Source organism: Papilio machaon, chromosome 17, assembly GCF_912999745.1.
Source record: "Papilio machaon chromosome 17, ilPapMach1.1, whole genome shotgun sequence".
Taxonomy (NCBI): domain Eukaryota; kingdom Metazoa; phylum Arthropoda; class Insecta; order Lepidoptera; family Papilionidae; genus Papilio; species Papilio machaon.
The window spans coordinates 7,244,371-7,259,424 of record NC_060002.1 but is presented as its reverse complement, the minus strand read 5'-3'; the positions used below and the strand labels follow the sequence as shown (position 1 = coordinate 7,259,424).

The window sequence follows — 15,054 nt, the reverse complement described above, 5'->3', positions numbered from 1 at the left end:
TTTTTAAGTTACTTTTGAGCGCATTTTGTTTGAGATAGTTTTTTTTGTTTTGAAGTCGGCTATTTTTTTTTCTTAAAATGTTTGTTTTATTTCTCAATTTTTAGTGAATTTGAAGTTTAATTACAAATTTCCTTAATACGTATAAGGACATAAATAAGACAAATAAAGAAAAGGACTTTCCTATTTAATATGTGTGTACTTCAATTCAAAAACTAATTTAGAATACACCAGATAACCACTTATCCTTTAAACAATGAAATAATTATCAAAATCGGTATACAAATTGAAAATTAACGAACTAATACATCGTAGCGTGCCTTTGTACTCTTTCAGAGTGCCGGCGGGCGCGGGTGCTAGCGCGGGCGCGTGTAAATCAAAATGTATGCAGACGCCATTTGCGTTCACAGTGCTCCCGCGAGCTGCGCGTCTTCATGAGGCGGGCGCGGGCGCGGGTTGCGCGGGAGTTTCTAATGGCTCAGTCCGCCCGTATCGTTCACAGTGATATAGCGTCTGTTAGGCGACTACGCGTGTGATTCTAAACCATTTTGATTCACCCGCCGAAGCGTCGTCAATCGTCATGGATATCAATACTGAAGAATTTATATCTGCAGTACAACATCGCACTGCTATTTGGCAAAGCAAACATCTGCAACATTTAATAGTAATAAATCAGCGTAAAATACATAAAATTCTCCAAAATTTTCTCTTCCTTTATTTAAATCGTGTGTGCCAAACTTCATATATTGAAATTTCCATTTCAAGTATGAATTTTCCATTAATAAAAGCAAATCTTCATCCATGTCTTCTAAATACGTAGCAAAGTTTGAGAACGACCTATCACATGTGCAATGACACTCCTAGCTCGATCGCCACTGTGAATACGCAGACGCCAAGACCCGAGCGCCCGCGCCCCCCGCCGCACCCGCTAGTGCAGTCTGAAGAGTATCTTTAATTTTGTCCAGCCGCGCGCTGCAGTAGCATTTTTCGAATGCGCGTAGTTTTTAATAATTTAATATCTTCCAAACTATTGATCAGAATTACATAGTTTAAAGGCTAATGTAATCTGCATTTAATACTCTAGCCATCAAACATATTTATTTGGATAAGGATTCATATCGAATATAATATAATAGCGCCGTAAGCTTACGACGCTGTTTTTCGTGTGCAATTTAATCGAAGTTTGTTCATAATAACATGGTTTTTGTGAGACATCCATAGATGATAGATATATGCCACCTGAGACTTTTATTTAGCAAATTTAAGGATCTATAATTACTCGATACATCATTTTAATGTAGGTCATATAGTTTGACCTACGTAAGCCCAGAAAGCAAATTTGTGCTATTCATTGTAACGCGATGTAGCATTTTTCGTTTCCGCGTAATTTTATTCTTACGATATCTCCTAAACTATTAGACAGAATGATATAGTTTCAATTGCAAATATAATCTACATTAAATTCTCTTGATAATGAACATATTTATTTACATAAGGGTTAATACTGAACTTGAATAATAGCGTCGGAAATAGGGCATGAATTTAATTAATGTTTCTAAAGAAAAAAATGGTTATTGTGAGAAAACTATAAAAGATAGATATATGCTATCGCGGACTTTTATGTAGCACATTTAAAGAGCTACAATTCGCCATACATCATTTTTATGTAGGTCCTATAGTTTAGCCTACGTAAGCGCTGAAAGCAAAAATGTCCCTAATTTCCGCAACAAATTTTGAAGCTATATTCAAAATCTACTAGTCTTCTAGTTATTTAAAAAAAAAAACAAAAAAATGGGACCCACCTGCAAGCACTTCCTTTCGATTAAAATAATTTTTATCAAAATCGGACCACCAGGGGCCGAGTTTCGCGGTAACACACATAAAAAAAAAAAAAAAAAAAAAAAATACAGTCGAATTGATAACCTCCTTCTTTTTGAAGTCGGCTAAAAAGCAGTCACACGTTTATTTTTGTACGGAACGCAGACCACGTTAACTTGATAACAATCAAACCTATTTAATGGTTCACATATCGAGTTTAAACGATTCAAATATGAATAAAATTTGTGAATCATAAAATGATTCATCATCATCATCATCATCAGCTCACTATACGTCCCCACCGAGGGGCTCGGAGCCTACCCCAATTTAGGGGTGACTAGGCCATAGTCAACCACGCTGGCCAAGTGCGGGTTGGTTGACTTCACACATATCATTGAATTTCTTCTCAGATATGTGCAGGTTGCATCACAATGTTTTCCTTCACCGTAAGAACGTCGGATAAATGTACATATGTAAATCGAAAATCGAAAAACACATTGGTACATGGCGGGATTCGAACCCAAGACCTGCAGATTGCAAGTCAAGTGCTTAACCCCTGAGCCACCGACGCTCCATAAAATGATTAGTACAATATTAATAATTACACATAAACAAAGAATAACTTAGATAAGTCCTTTCTGGTCATTTTATTTCATACTAGCTGTCGACCACGACTCCGCTTGCGCGAAGTTAAAAATAAAACTTAAATAGTAGCATATGTGTTCTTTCACACTATGTTCTACATCCAAACATTCGCATTTTTAGTAAGAAGTAAGATAGCAGAATCCTCTCTTCTTGAAACTTAAATCTAAGGTTTTTGTAGAAGCATTAACTTTTATAACAATGTAATTACCAATTTGAGTTGACACATAATATTGACACATGCTGTAATCACGTCATATTAATAACAAGTACGTATGTGTCAAGTTACGCTGGTATAACTATCGTGTATATGATAGCATAAAGGAATGTATATTATTATTGCATTTAAAAGCACTTCTCTAGATTCAGTAACAATTTAAATGTGCTTAATAACAAATATTTGTTTAGATCAAAGCGCCGGCGCCTAGCTCGGCATCCAGATGTTAGGTTATGGCTTCCGAGAATTCCCGGCATCATAACATTATGCTTTTGGACTAGCAGGTTAACAGTGCTCACTTACTGGAATATATGTTTACAAAGAGAAGCATTTCCTACCGTGAAACGTTAGCAAATAAACTATTTGGAATATGGAAATTAATTAATACTTATGAAGCAAGTGTAATTAAAATGAAGGTTTTAGAAGGAATTTAACATGAATTCGAGAAAAATTCGTAGCCAACTTTTGTAGTAAATAAGATCGAAACACATAAAAAACATAATTAGATTATACTTGGTTTTAAGAAGTTTTGCTAGTCATGATTTCGAAGAAATATCTGTATTTAAAAAAATGCCGAAGAAAGTATATTTAATTTTCTTCATGAAACATAATATAATTTCAACAAAGACTATGCACATACGAAAACTAAATTTTAATAAAATACTGCACAGATATAGAAATTCAAGTAAGAAGCGACTGTCGTAGGTAACGACTACATCCCCTTCTCGCACGGGCTCACTAATTCATGCATGCACGAATATGCGGGCTGCATATAATATTCGTGCATGCATGACATATGCACACATTTACTTTGCATTTAAGTGCGAGGATTGTCTCTGTTACTTGGAAATGAATAGAGTTTCGTTGAATTTCGCATACACAATGGCAAACGAAACACTCAAACTTAATATATGTTTTGTTAAAGTAGTTACCGCGGCTCGAAGTGGCGCCCGCGATAGAAGCTTCTGGAAATATGAAGATAAAGTAATTGAAACAAAGTTGTTAATTTCATTCGATCTTGATCCTCTAATACAGAGTATTGAATGACTAGAGAGTATTTTTCAAATGAAAACTCTCTCTTAAAAGTTACTCTATACAATCAAAGTCAACGTAGCTTTTGAAGAGATTCTTTTATGATTGCTAATCCCTTAGCCTTTCCACGAGACTAACAAAATCACACATTTTGGAACTACAAGCAATACGAGACTGATACACATGTATAATTAAATTTAGAAATTGCCTCTTTCATTGTTCAGAATAAAAGTAATTAAAGGTAGATTTTCATTACATTAAAAAAACGTATTACAGTGTTCAATACAAAAATTGCGTAATCTACTTTATTAAGAAGAAAATAATTTCATTCAATAATATGTTAACGCATTTGGAATTCCTTTAATTTAAATGATGCCAAAAATGACAAACTAAAATCAACATAAGTACATGAAACAGTTTCCGTGTTTAGTTGCAAACATTTATTTAAAGTAACTGTGCGGGGAAAATTTACATTACAATTTAGATAAGAACATTTAGAGGTAATACAAAATACAGACAAACATTGCTCTGTAGAGAATCTTGTACATCAATCGCGAACCTTCTCACCTAAACGGTCTAGATTTTAGATTGTCGACAAACGACACATCGGGCTCGCAATTTAGAAGTAACACGCGATGAAACTTTGACCGTAGAGAAATGGACTAAGCAAAGAGCTTGCGTTGTACCAAGTAAATTCTGGGGTGAGGTAAAGATGACAATCACACAAGTGAGTGTCATGCTGACACGTAAAATTAAAACTTCTTTCTGTCTCAAAATCAAAACACTCAGGCAAGTTAAGAAATTGTTGTTCGTTTTATTTGACAGAAGAGAATGCTCGCGTTTGATATATCCTGTCTGTTAAAAGTCAAAGCGACGAAATAACGTTTCTCTTATTTGCCCTCGGTTGAAAAAAGCCAAGCTAATATCGGGGAGCGGTCGTTATTGTAGGGTGGTCGCGGTACGCCGCATACATAAAACATGGACGCTCTTTGCCGCATCGCGCTCACTATGATCTAATAACGCGCTGCGTAGTTTGAGCCGCGTTGCCACGGTTCGTGACGTTACGGCGCGGATGGGCCCAGTCCCTAGTTGAAACAAAATACTTTACAGGCGATGTGCTTCCTTGAATTGTAACATGAGTCAAGTTATTCTTGTTGATTGTATGTTACAATTTCTAATGATACAAAATGCGTATATTCTTTCCCCATGTCATATGACTGACGTCTTCTTAGCGCAGCAACCTAGGAGACCTCTTTCATTTTTTTTATATCAAACGGTGGCAAACGAGCAAACGGCCACCGAAATTCGCCGAAATAACGAGGTGACCGTTGCCTACCTTTAATCAACTGAGAAGGGACGCACAGAAAGAGAATATTTCCCCTTCCTTTTGCGTCCCCTCTTCCTATATTCCATCTATACCCGATACTAGTCTTTTACTTTTCACAATGGCTCATTAACTGTTTTAAACTAAACATTTTGTTAACGGGAACCTTTGTTGATATAACAATGGAAACCTGCTAACTAACCGAATTCCCAGAGCTCTTGTGTTTTGATACAACGTTGTCTTGAGCCTCGTTCTTTTGAAGGAAGCTTTGTAATACTTCCTCTATTGGATAGATTACACCTGTTTTTATTGACCAACGTTCATCGTCCATACAAAATTATTTAGGAAACATTGCTGTTGTTTGTATTCATTGGTTTGGAGATATATTTTTTTGATCTTCTATAGTTAGTTCGTTGAATATAAAGCACTTTTTATGTTGTAAAATTAAAGATTGTCCGAAATAATGAACATAAATTGAAGTCTTGTTTCTTTTGTCTTTCACGATAACTACATTCTGCCTTATTTAAAGTTTGCTGATTTTGTTTACAAATATTTTCATTGTTCGGAAAACTTCATTTACATTGAAACGTAGCAGATTTTGATAGATCTATTTTGATTTATGCCTGCTATAGATCCTTTGTAGTTAGCAAGGTTTCTAAACCAGCGCTTAGGGCGACGTCTAATTTGATCACGGTGATCCCTGGCGTGACGCCAACGAATGCCGATCCCTAAATATCTGATGTCACATAGTAGTCCTGCATTTGGGACAGTTTTGATGGGGGAGAAGTGTAAATATAGAAAGCTTGTCCGAGATGCAGAAATATTGACTGTTTTTTAAACAAATGTAACATAGAAAGTCGGAACAGGTTACGTATAGTAAGATAGGAATTATATTGATAAGAAAGTGTTCAATTCTTATGAGAGAAGTATAAAAACAATCAAAGCATATTACAGTAACATTTCAACAAGTTACAGCAATAAGGCTTGGAAAAAAGACATTCTCAAAGCATCATAATATTCTTAGCCGACTTCAAAAAGAAGGAGGTTATCAATTCGACTGTATTTTTTTATGTGTGTTACCGCAAAACTCCGCCCCTGGTGGTCCGATTTTGATAAAAATTATTTTAATCGAAAGAAAGCGCTTGCAGATGGGTCCTAATTTTTTTTAAATAACTAGAAGACTAGTAGATTTAGAATTTAGCTTCAAAATGTGTGCGAAAATTAGGGACCTTTTTGCTTTCAGCGCTTATGCATAATTCTGATGTCTTTTCTTCAATTTGCATTTCTAGGTGTTTTTATTAATAAAACTATGTTCGTAAATTCACCAAGTATCCATCATTCGTGAAGTTTATTGCAAAGATATAAGACCGACCGGATTCCAAGACGAGATATATTTGATCAATATTAAAATAGCCATCGTAAAAATATGATTTATTCCCACAATAAAGAACTAACGGAACTAATGAAACATTTTTACATTCAGCAGTCGGAAAGCGCGGGGAAGCTGTGTAATAGTTTAATATCTACCGCATATTTTTATCCACTGTGTAATAGAAACTCGGCGTAAAATGTTACTTGACCTATATTCCCGATTTTTTATTTTCAAAGTTTGGTTAAATATCGAAATTGTAGAAAAATAGCAATAAATTTTTATCCTGTTCCTTACTATTAAAATTCTGTTGTTTAAATTATTTCGTAATTTTAAATCTAGTCTGTATTACCGTCTATAAAATGTCAAACTTTAAACTTTAGCAAAATTGGTATGGAGGTATATAAATTTTATACGAATACTAGCTTTTACCCGCGACTCCGTCCGCGCGGAATAAAAAATAGAAAACGGGGTAAAAATTATCCTATGTTCTTTTCCTGGTTCTAAGCTACCTGCCCACCAATTTTCAGTCAAATCGATTCAGCCGTTTTTGAGTTATAAATAGTGTAACTAACACGACTTTCTTTTATATATATAGATTTTTACGACTTTTGTTATATTTAACCTCAGCTTAATGGTTCTAAAAGTTCACAATAATGAATATATGAATATAGCCGTGCAGTATAATGAATGTTGATGATTAGGCTATAGAATTCTTCCTAGTCTCGTAGTTTGAAACCAAATTCTCAATACAAAAAAAATGTATATTATAAATGATTATGTTTTTAACAATAAGAAACACTTCGTAGAAATCTTGTTCTTGTTGATATCATTAAAAGTAACTTATAATTCAATAAGACCCTTCATATACGAGTAGTTCAATGCAAATTGATAAAACGAGAATATTATCCTCGGCGATGGTATTAAAAATTCATTCGCCTGTTACGAACACTCAGAATGAATCTTATTAAATTTTTGCGTAAAACTGACATGAACTTTCACTTTAACGTGTTCTTTCGAACTTCTGAAAACTAATTGTAATTAAATAACTATAATTAAAATATGAATAAATCTTAGTTAAATGAACGCTGACTTAACCAATTGTAAATGCTACATAATATTAAATACTGACCAACTTTTGTCCACGACTTCATACACGATTTATGAAAAAAAAAACTTAGTAAGTAGCCTATGCGTTCTTCCAGATAATTTTTTCATCTATGTAAAGTTTTATCAAGATATGTTGAAGCATACAAACAAACATCCATCCAAACATCCAAACGTAAGATAAGATGAGTATACCCTAATCATTTTTCTTCTTGAGCCTAACTTGAATTTTATGTTACGATCCCTTTTCATCTTCTTCTTCTGTTACAGTTTATAAAATAATAGCCGACATAATTTTTCTCAAATCGAATTGTATTGTAGTATTGTATTATTATATTATATTAGTATTAGTATTATTGTATTATATTATATTAGTATTGTATTGTAGTGGTTCGAATTGTATTTTATGAAATCGAATTATATTTATGACAAGTATATTTCACCAACCACCACTAACTGTTGGTTTCTGAGTCTAAAATCTTTATCGTAAAAACATCTAGTCATCCATAAGTCATAACAAAGCAAAGGTAATAATATATTTTAAACATAGATTTTAGTCTTAGAAACCCACAGCAAGACTTCTTAATTATACCACCCTTAAAATTCCTAGTCGCAAGTAGTCCTTAAAATCTGTGGTTGAGGTAAACCTTTTGGGTGCAATGACTAATACTTATTTGGATATTTTTAAACGTCCCAATAAAAACCTGAAATTCCAGAAAAATGTAAAAAATATCACCGAACGTATGGTAGCACAGATCCCTAATAAAATTAGCAAAAAGCAATCCACATTTGAAATCTACGGACGTCGAAAAAGGAAAACGTTTTGGTAAACATCTGGCGCTGGGCCAAACTCGGGCACACGGGAACGAGTGACGACTGACGTGTTAAGTTTGTATGTCATATTCCGTATTATTAAATAGATGAAATAGTTCAAAAGAAGTGGGCGTTACGCGCCACTGACAAAAATAAACCTTTGAACGAACACAGCTGCGTTTACTTAAAGAAATTGAACTATACGCTAATACGCTAAACACGAGAATACATATAGAAGGAAATATAACCAGAATGTGGAACTTTATCAGTTTAGTTTTATTTGAAACAATTTGACATATCAGTACGGGCACAATTTAATATACTAGGTACTGCATTAACTGTTCCATTGTAGGATTCGACTTTACATATCCCGAGATCTTAGTACTTCGTTGCTTCTAAACTATAACTTTCTTATTTAATGTTCCTTTCTATACTCGGAAATTCTTCTGATTTTTTAATGTCTACGAATTTCATCTTTCATCTTTATTTTTTATTTTTTGTATATCATAAGGTGGCAAACGAGCAAACGGCCACCTGGATTCGCCGCAATAGCGAGGCGACCGTTGCCCATAATCATCCGCAAATGCAGATACGTTGCCCACCTTTAATCAACGGAGAAGGGGACGCACAGAAAGAGGATATTTCTCCTTCCTATGCGTCCCCTCTTCCGCCAAATCCACTTCCACTTCCCATCCTTCCTATTTTCCTTATTTTAAAAGACGTTAGCTGATTTACTTTATTTCTTATTCTTGTTCCTTGTAGTACAAACTGTAGTATATTTACAAGTACACATGTCAACGTTGCCATTTGCTAGTGATAATCTGCTTGTACGCCATTTGCAAATAGAGCGCGATGACAAATTAGGTATCGGCAACCAGTCTGCCATTTCGCTCAGCCGGGCTAACGACCTTTGTAGGCGATCCATAATAATATATTACACCTGTTTGTATGTGTGTACTATTTTGATGAGTATATTTAAACATCAGAACTAGAATTAGATGGATAGTAAAATTTAGTGCCTGTTCTGTTTTGTAAACAATAAAAATACCGTCGCTCTGGTGATCTTTTTTTTTAGAATAGGTTGATAGAGTTCGTAATCATATTCCTCTACTATTAGTATTTCTATTCAGGAAACGATGAGAAGGTAAAGAATGGATTTTGTTAAGTATGGGGCTGTAGAGAGAGGGAAAATATAATTGATCAGTACATCTATATATATAAAAGAAAGTCGTGCTAGTTACACTATTTATAACTCAAGAACGGCTGAATCGATTTGACTGAAAATTGGTGGGCAGGTAGCTTAGAACCAGGAAACGGATATAGGATAATTTTTACCCCGTTTTCTATTTTTTATTCCGCGCGGACGGAGTCGCGGGTAAAAGCTAGTTTTGAATAATTAAAAAACCAAGGGGTGTAAATTAAAAACTTTATAACATCAAAGCATAATCTCTTCAATATTCAAGTCGAATCGAAACAATTAGAAACACCCTTTTTAAACATGTTTATATTATTAATGATCAAATTGGGATAACATGCGGTCAGTCGGCCATTCGGCTTTTCGATACACGTAACGTTTTATAGACGTATCGGAGTTTGTATTGGTCAAAATTGGTATCGCCGTCGAAAAAGTTACAGAATGGAAGGGCCGCGTCGGATCTAAAAGCAATTTCGTGCGAAACGAAGGTCGTATCGTACTGTATTGAAACAATAAAAATCAACAATGCTATAGAAAATCTTCATTTCGAAATGCAAAACGGAAACGAAACAAAATTTCCTTAATTGACATTTCTTTTTTAATTTTATTTAATACCAATTTTCCATTTGTTTATAAAAGGACTTGTTTAATGGCAATATTTGCCGAATCCTAGATTAAAATTATTTCTTTTAGTAACAATTAAATTATTTGTAATATGCTCTAATAATCCAAGACTTATCGTATGAAATATGCTAAGTGCTGGAAATGGCGGTGACCATAAAGTATTTTAATGTTCAGGATAAACGGGACACCCGATTTTATACGAGGGAATACTGCATCGGTTAATCCCGATAAATAAAATATGCACGACTTGCTCAGTAACTCTGCTAATTTAGTTGTTACTTAGTTTCAGATCTTAATTAAGTCATACACGATGTATCCTTTTAAAAATTAAACACCAAATCTATATTTGTGTGTTCTCTTTTACGTTTTTAATCCACTAGTTACTTACCACTAAAAAAACAGGTTTAATGAAACTATTTGCTTGCTTTATGATTTCTTCTTTGTTTATTGCGTTTTATGTGTGTAAAGAAATTGTATTTCTTTAAGGAAAATATTAATTTATTAATAACATTTATTTTTTCTGTAAAGAAGTTATATCTCGCCCGCATTTCTTCATTTTATTATCTGGCATCATTGACGTTGACAGTTTTATATGTGTTTGTAAATATTTTCAAGTCACAGATTAAAACCATTTGAAAAAGCCTTATTTTACAGCTAGACTTATTATGTCATTGAAAGTAGGTTCTATCTTTAATATTGTTCATCTGCGATGACTAAAAATATTTATCTTAACTGATCTGTTGATCAAACTAACGATCCGTCATGTAGGAGTATGACAGACTCATGTGTCGGGGAACGTCCAACTTTCATCCATTCAATTTGGCCGGAAGCCAGGGGAGAAAAAATTCGAGTAAAGGCAAACGCAGTTCAGTTAAATTTGTTAAAGTTTACTGGTGATATACAAGGGACAATATTTAAAAAAAATTGTGAAAATCTAACTTGATCTGTTTTCGTTAGCTTTTAATGATACTTGGTAAATTATGCAATAATTGTAAATGGTTAGTTAGCAATACAGGTCTTTGATTATAATACTTAATATTGTAATCTTAATATATATAAATCTCGTGTCACAATGTTTGTCCTCAATGGACTCCTAAACCACTTAACCGATTATAATAAAATTCGCACACCATGTGCAGTTCGATCCAACTTGAGAGATAGGATAGTTTAAATCTCAAATTATAGTCGCAATTTTAATTTATTGCTAGTTATTTGTCTGTTATTATTTGACAGTCACAATTATCTGTTAACTCCAAATGATTCTAACAGATGTCGATACCTTTCGACTGGGTTGAGTAAGTAATCAATAGATGGCGATGCTATGGTAAATCTACGAACGTGTCATATAAGCTTATTAATTGCGCGCGGACGGAGTCGCGGGCGACAGCTAGTAACGTATAAATAAATTTGTACCTATAAAAAGTCAAAGCATACCACAGCGGATGTGTCAGTTTATTCAAGGAGTAATTTAAAATGTTTGTCTGAAGCGTTTCCGTGCTTTTTAATATATTATCTAGGACTATCCTATGCATACACTAACTATTGATTTCTACTGATAAAACACAAATGTTTTTTACAGAACGGAGATATAAACTGGCAGATTTTATAACACCAACATTTGCAAATATCAAAAGATATGCATAAAAGTGTTTAGTCAAATAATTTAATTCATTTCCCATCTACAATTATAGTATGGCAAACATTCGCCATAAGAGCAATACGACAAATGTTTGACTTGGTTGCATTGTCACATTTAATTAAATGAGTAGGAAATTAACTCGACTGTTAAAAGTAAAGTACTTACTAAAGCAAATACTTACTGGCCTCGATGATCTCTAAGCTGGTTCCGATCAACGTTTGTATAACAATCAACTTCATCAAAACACATAAATTCATATCTCGCGTCATCTCCAGCACGTCCACGCGACGTCCGCGCCACTGTCACAACCCCATCGATCTCGTTCCTTTCAAATTCATTCCATATGGCACACATTGATGTCGACTTCTATTAGACAGATGATTTATTCTCTTTTACTTTATCTTTACGTATTTTCGGTATTTCCTAATATGCTTTACGTAAACACATTTCTATTTTTATACGATTCAAAGTGTCATAACGTTTGGAATTGGTCCAAGTTAGTTTTTTCTGTCGCAGTGAAAATTTTGCGGGCAGCAGGCCGTGGCGAACTGGATATCTGGAAAGAGGTAATAATATTAACATAGGATTAACTGGATTATTGGCATGGCGTAATGTCGAGGTTGGTATTTAAAGATTTTGTTTATAACGTAAACGCTAATTTTACTAGGTAGTATTATAAACTACCCGTCACCCGCGACTCCGTCCGCGCGGAATTTAAAAAAAACTAATAAGTAGCATATGTGTTCTTCCAGACTATGTTCTACATCTGTGCCAAATTTCATCAAGATCCGTTTGATTCCCAAGATTCCCTTTAACAGACATCCAATCATCCATCCATCCATCCATCTAAACTTTCGATGGATAGATGTTTGTTTGAAGGTATCTGCGGAACGGTTCTACAGATCTTGATTAAATTCGGCACAGATGTAGATCATAGTCTGGAAAAACACATGGGTTATTTACTTTGTTTCTTTTTAAATTCCTCGGGGACAGAATCGCGGGTTAATGCTAGTATTATATAACCATGCAGTGAAACTAGAGGAACTTCAGATGCGTTGTGGGCCATTAACAGAGGTGTATGCTCTTTTCTTGAAGACTCCTATTTCGTACCAGTTAATCAGTTAATCTATTTCGTACCAGAACAATCTGTTATCATAGGAAAAATAAATAACAAATAACATGAATTAAAATTTAATCCACATACCAAAAAGTTTATCTCCCTTAAATAAATTAGACCTCAAACAACACACGACTAATTTTCACCTTTCTCTGTAGACGCCGGTCAATGCGGGCGGTGAGTTTGGGTCTTTCGGTCGCTTCCTTTCCGTTCTAATAATAATCGAGTAGTCCCGCGGATGTGTAACTTCCTCTGCCTTGAAAATTTTAATCAACTGATTCAATTAACCTTAGTTCGTTTAATGAAGGAATAAAATTAAATGAGTTTTGTCAACAACTGTTTGATGGTATTAACTGGGCAAAGGGCCCACTAATTAGGGTGTTCAGTTTATGAATAATTCCTATTTTTAATCATGTTTAAATGTGTAAAATGATAAAGGAGGTCCGTCTAGGGTTACGTTATAATAATAAATTCAACGTCGACACTTAAGCTTACTTCTAATTTAATAAAGTGGTAATTAACTGTTAATAGTACATAGTTAAGCATCTCGTTAATGTACAGATAAGGAAAAAAATAAAGGATTAAGTTCTCTATTGATTATTGCATTTAAGCTTTAAAAATTTAAATATGATTTAAACAAAAGTTAGCTAATAAACAAGGTGGCAAACGAGCAAGCGGACACATGAATTCGCCGAAATGGCGAAGCGACCGCTGCCCATAGACATTCTAATTGCAGATGCGTTGTCTACCCTCAATCGACGAAAGAGGAGACGCACAAAAAGAGAATATAAAACCTTCTTATGCATCTCCTCCTCCATCAAATCCACCTTCCCTTCCCATCCTTCCCTTATAAGAAAATTGTAGGAAGGGAAAGAAGAATAAAATTAGGCGTCCGGCACCACACTCATTAAACGAAACGCGTATTAAATTTAATATAACTTTGTATTAATTTTAATTTCACAAAATAATAATATAAAAACCAAAACACAACAAAATGTTTTCCTTAGTTATAATGAAATAGCAGTGAAACCTTGTTGCATAATTCAGGCTTTTCAAATTCTAATTCAGGCGCTAGTTTCCAGCACAGCGTTTGAGTGCAACAATTGTTTGCAGCATTGCCATCCAGCCGGGGTAACAAAGGACGACATAATTACGACAGCCGACGTGTCGGTACCCGCCAGAGCCGCTCAAATTATACACTGCTGCTATATTCCGGTGAATGTTCCTACTTTACCTAGCTCTCCTTAACGCAGCGAATGTTGCTCTGATGATCTTGTTCCTATTTATTCAAAGATATTTTGATATAATTGTTTCCTTTGTAGGCTAATTACTTGTTCTGCTTTATATTAAATGATAAAAATATAAATAACATTATGAGCTTGCTTAATGTCTTTGGCTGGCCAGCGGTCCCTCAAAACTTGGTGAAGTTCTTGCTTCTTTTAAAAGTTTTGTATAAAACCACACTTTTTCATTTAGGGTTGCTTCCGATAGTTAAAAAGAAACATGCCAAATAAGCCGTTTGCTTCTTCTATAAAAGTATCAAAAGCTATGGACGGTATTTAATATAATTTGATATAGATAAATTAAAGCGTGTCTTCTTGCATGTGTCTAAATTTATCAAGTCGCAGTCAGTCGATACATAACACAGAATTGTTACAGACGAGCACAGCTGTTAGGTATATTCTAAAAGTCCCGTCTATTTCCTACAACTAGTTCAGACCTGAATATTTTTGTTGCACATCCGCTCTGTAGTTTGCTAGGAGTGCAGCTTGTTGTGTCTAATTAACTCTAGAGAACGTTACCTGGATAATTAAGGCTCTAGTTTTAATGTTATCTTTTATTCTCATACACTATTTACACTTACGAAATGCTTTTATTATTAAAAGTAAATATTTGAAACAAATGAGTACATTTTAACTGGAAGCTGTTTATGAATTTTACTTCTCAAATATTTTTAAGTACGATCACCTACTGCTTTTTATAAACCTTCGTAAGAAAATGTTACTTCCTAAGAAATGGCTACTATGCTATGGCTTCCTTTATAAGATGTATCACTCATAAGATTATTAATACACGTGCCATCCTTGAACCTTCGTATAGCAATTAATTTCAAAGAAATATTATACTTGTCAATAGACATCAGATTTAAATATACCAAAG

General features: G+C 34.2%; 1 protein-coding gene across 1 annotated transcript in view; it reads right to left on the bottom strand.

The window, feature by feature from the left end:
- Window positions 1-15,054, bottom strand: part of LOC106707928 (hemicentin-2) — a 41,987-nt gene that overhangs the window by 13,298 nt on the left and 13,635 nt on the right. The window contains exon 2 of the mRNA XM_014499376.2: window positions 11,959-12,333. Coding sequence (XP_014354862.2) covers window positions 11,959-12,046 — 88 coding nt within the window. The 5' untranslated portion in view covers window positions 12,047-12,333. The remainder of the gene's footprint in view (window positions 1-11,958; window positions 12,334-15,054) is intronic.